This window comes from Austrofundulus limnaeus, unplaced genomic scaffold (assembly GCF_001266775.1).
Source record: "Austrofundulus limnaeus strain Quisiro unplaced genomic scaffold, Austrofundulus_limnaeus-1.0 Scaffold407, whole genome shotgun sequence".
NCBI lineage: Eukaryota > Metazoa > Chordata > Actinopteri > Cyprinodontiformes > Rivulidae > Austrofundulus > Austrofundulus limnaeus.
Genome location: NW_013952809.1, coordinates 39,912 through 41,621, shown reverse-complemented (window position 1 = coordinate 41,621; position 1,710 = coordinate 39,912). Strand labels below are relative to the sequence as shown.

The window sequence follows — 1,710 nt, the reverse complement described above, 5'->3', positions numbered from 1 at the left end:
CCTGACTTTAATCTCAGAATTTGGACTTCATCCCTAGAAGATGGACTGTATTCTCCGAAGTCTGAGAAATAATCCTGACTTTAATCTCAGAATTTGGGCTACTTTCAATCCAATTCTGAGAAAAAAAGTTGAATTTTAATCTCAGCATTCGAAGAAAGAGTGAGAACAGAGGTAAAATAATAACTTTTTTTCTGTCTCTGTGGTCCTAATCTTCCTTAACGAGGCTTCAGTTAAATCCAAAGGCAGCAGGAAGTTTAATCATCATCTCTGAGAGAATAATCTCCTCCATCCTCCAGTTCAATCATTAGACACACATTCATCAGAGAGGCAAAGATGAACCTGGTCTCAGCACGTCCGTCCTCACTTCCATCACCTTCTCTCTGCCTGAGTAGTCTGAGTAGTTCTGGTTCTGGGTGGCGACGCACAGGTGACCCGCTTTACGGATCGCCAGGAAACCTTTCCCAAGAGTGTTGGCGACAGACGCTCCTGAGAGACAAGAAAACATGTTCATGCTCATATTTAAGAGCTCTGTCGAGCTGTGTGTGTGTGTGTGTGTGTGTGTAACCTAAATTTAGTCTCTCACCCTGAGGGTTCATGTTTCTGAGTACAGCCTCTTTAAATCAGAATGAAAAGCTCCTATAGCAGGTCTGCTGTGACCTTTGACCTCTGCTGACAGCCTGCTTTGTTCTCTCACCCAGTATGAAGCCCATGGCGTCTATCCCAGCGACCAGGTCCACGGTGTCGTTCTGAAACGGACCCAGGAGGTCCTTCACACAGTCGGCCAGAGCCTGGATCCGAACCCGACAGGGAGAATAAGCACCACAGATGACTGAACAAACAGAAGCCTGGCCCCCGGCATGTCTCGTACCTGGGAGTTGCAGTAAAGTCTGGACGGGTCCAGCCAGGCGAACTGGGGTCCTTTAGTGTTGGGGGCCATGAGAGAAAGGTACCATCCCTTCTGTCTGTCTGCAGGAACAGCGAACACGTCCATGTGAGGAGCAGCAGCTGCCAGAACCGTCAGAGGAGGGAGCTGCTGGACAGAGAGGGGTCCAGAGGAGGGCGGGGGCGCTGACCAGCTGACTGCAGACTCCCGTGCAGTGTTGCCAGATGGGAAATGTTGAATTATCGTATCAGCAGCTCAAAATTATCGTATTTTGAGGAAAATTATCGTACACACCCAAGTTACATTCTAGAGAGGCTCAAATGTACATCCTGTTCAGCTCACAATGTGCTCTGTATTCAACAAACGGCACATTATTTTGTTTATAATAAAGTTAAAAAGCACTGTATCTGACTGTTGAGTGGCCTTTTTTTTAACAAAAGCTTTATTGTAAACAAGGGAGCCTGGTGAAATGATGCATATAAAAGGAAATATTAGATAAAATGACTATAATAAAATGTAAATTAACATAGGCAAAGTTAAAATGAAATCAGGACAATAACAAATCATTGTAGTTTAATAAATGGAGTGCATACTGAAGAAATTTAATCTGCAAGCCTCAAAAAAACTTTTTTTTTCTTTAAAAATAGCTTCTGGATGACTCCTGGATGTTTATTAAATATAAATGTTGCTTATACTCCTCACCTTCTCAGTCCCACCTTTTCTTTTTGATTTTACAGTTATTATTTCTTTCACATAAGTAAGTACTATTATATTTATCTTTGCTTCTACTCGTTGCCATCATAAACCCAATGTGGGAGGGGGTGTTC

General features: G+C 43.3%; 1 protein-coding gene across 1 annotated transcript in view; it reads right to left on the bottom strand.

Moving 5' to 3' along the window:
- Positions 1-1,247, bottom strand: part of zgc:174895 — a 4,019-nt gene extending 2,772 nt beyond the window's left edge. Inside the window, exons 1-3 of the mRNA XM_014024116.1 lie at positions 869-1,247; positions 695-788; positions 340-486 (exon numbers count right to left, since the gene is read on the bottom strand). Of these exons, the coding sequence (XP_013879570.1) occupies positions 340-486; positions 695-788; positions 869-991 (364 nt within the window). The 5' untranslated portion in view covers positions 992-1,247. The remainder of the gene's footprint in view (positions 1-339; positions 487-694; positions 789-868) is intronic.
- Positions 1,248-1,710: the final 463 nt, after the last annotated feature.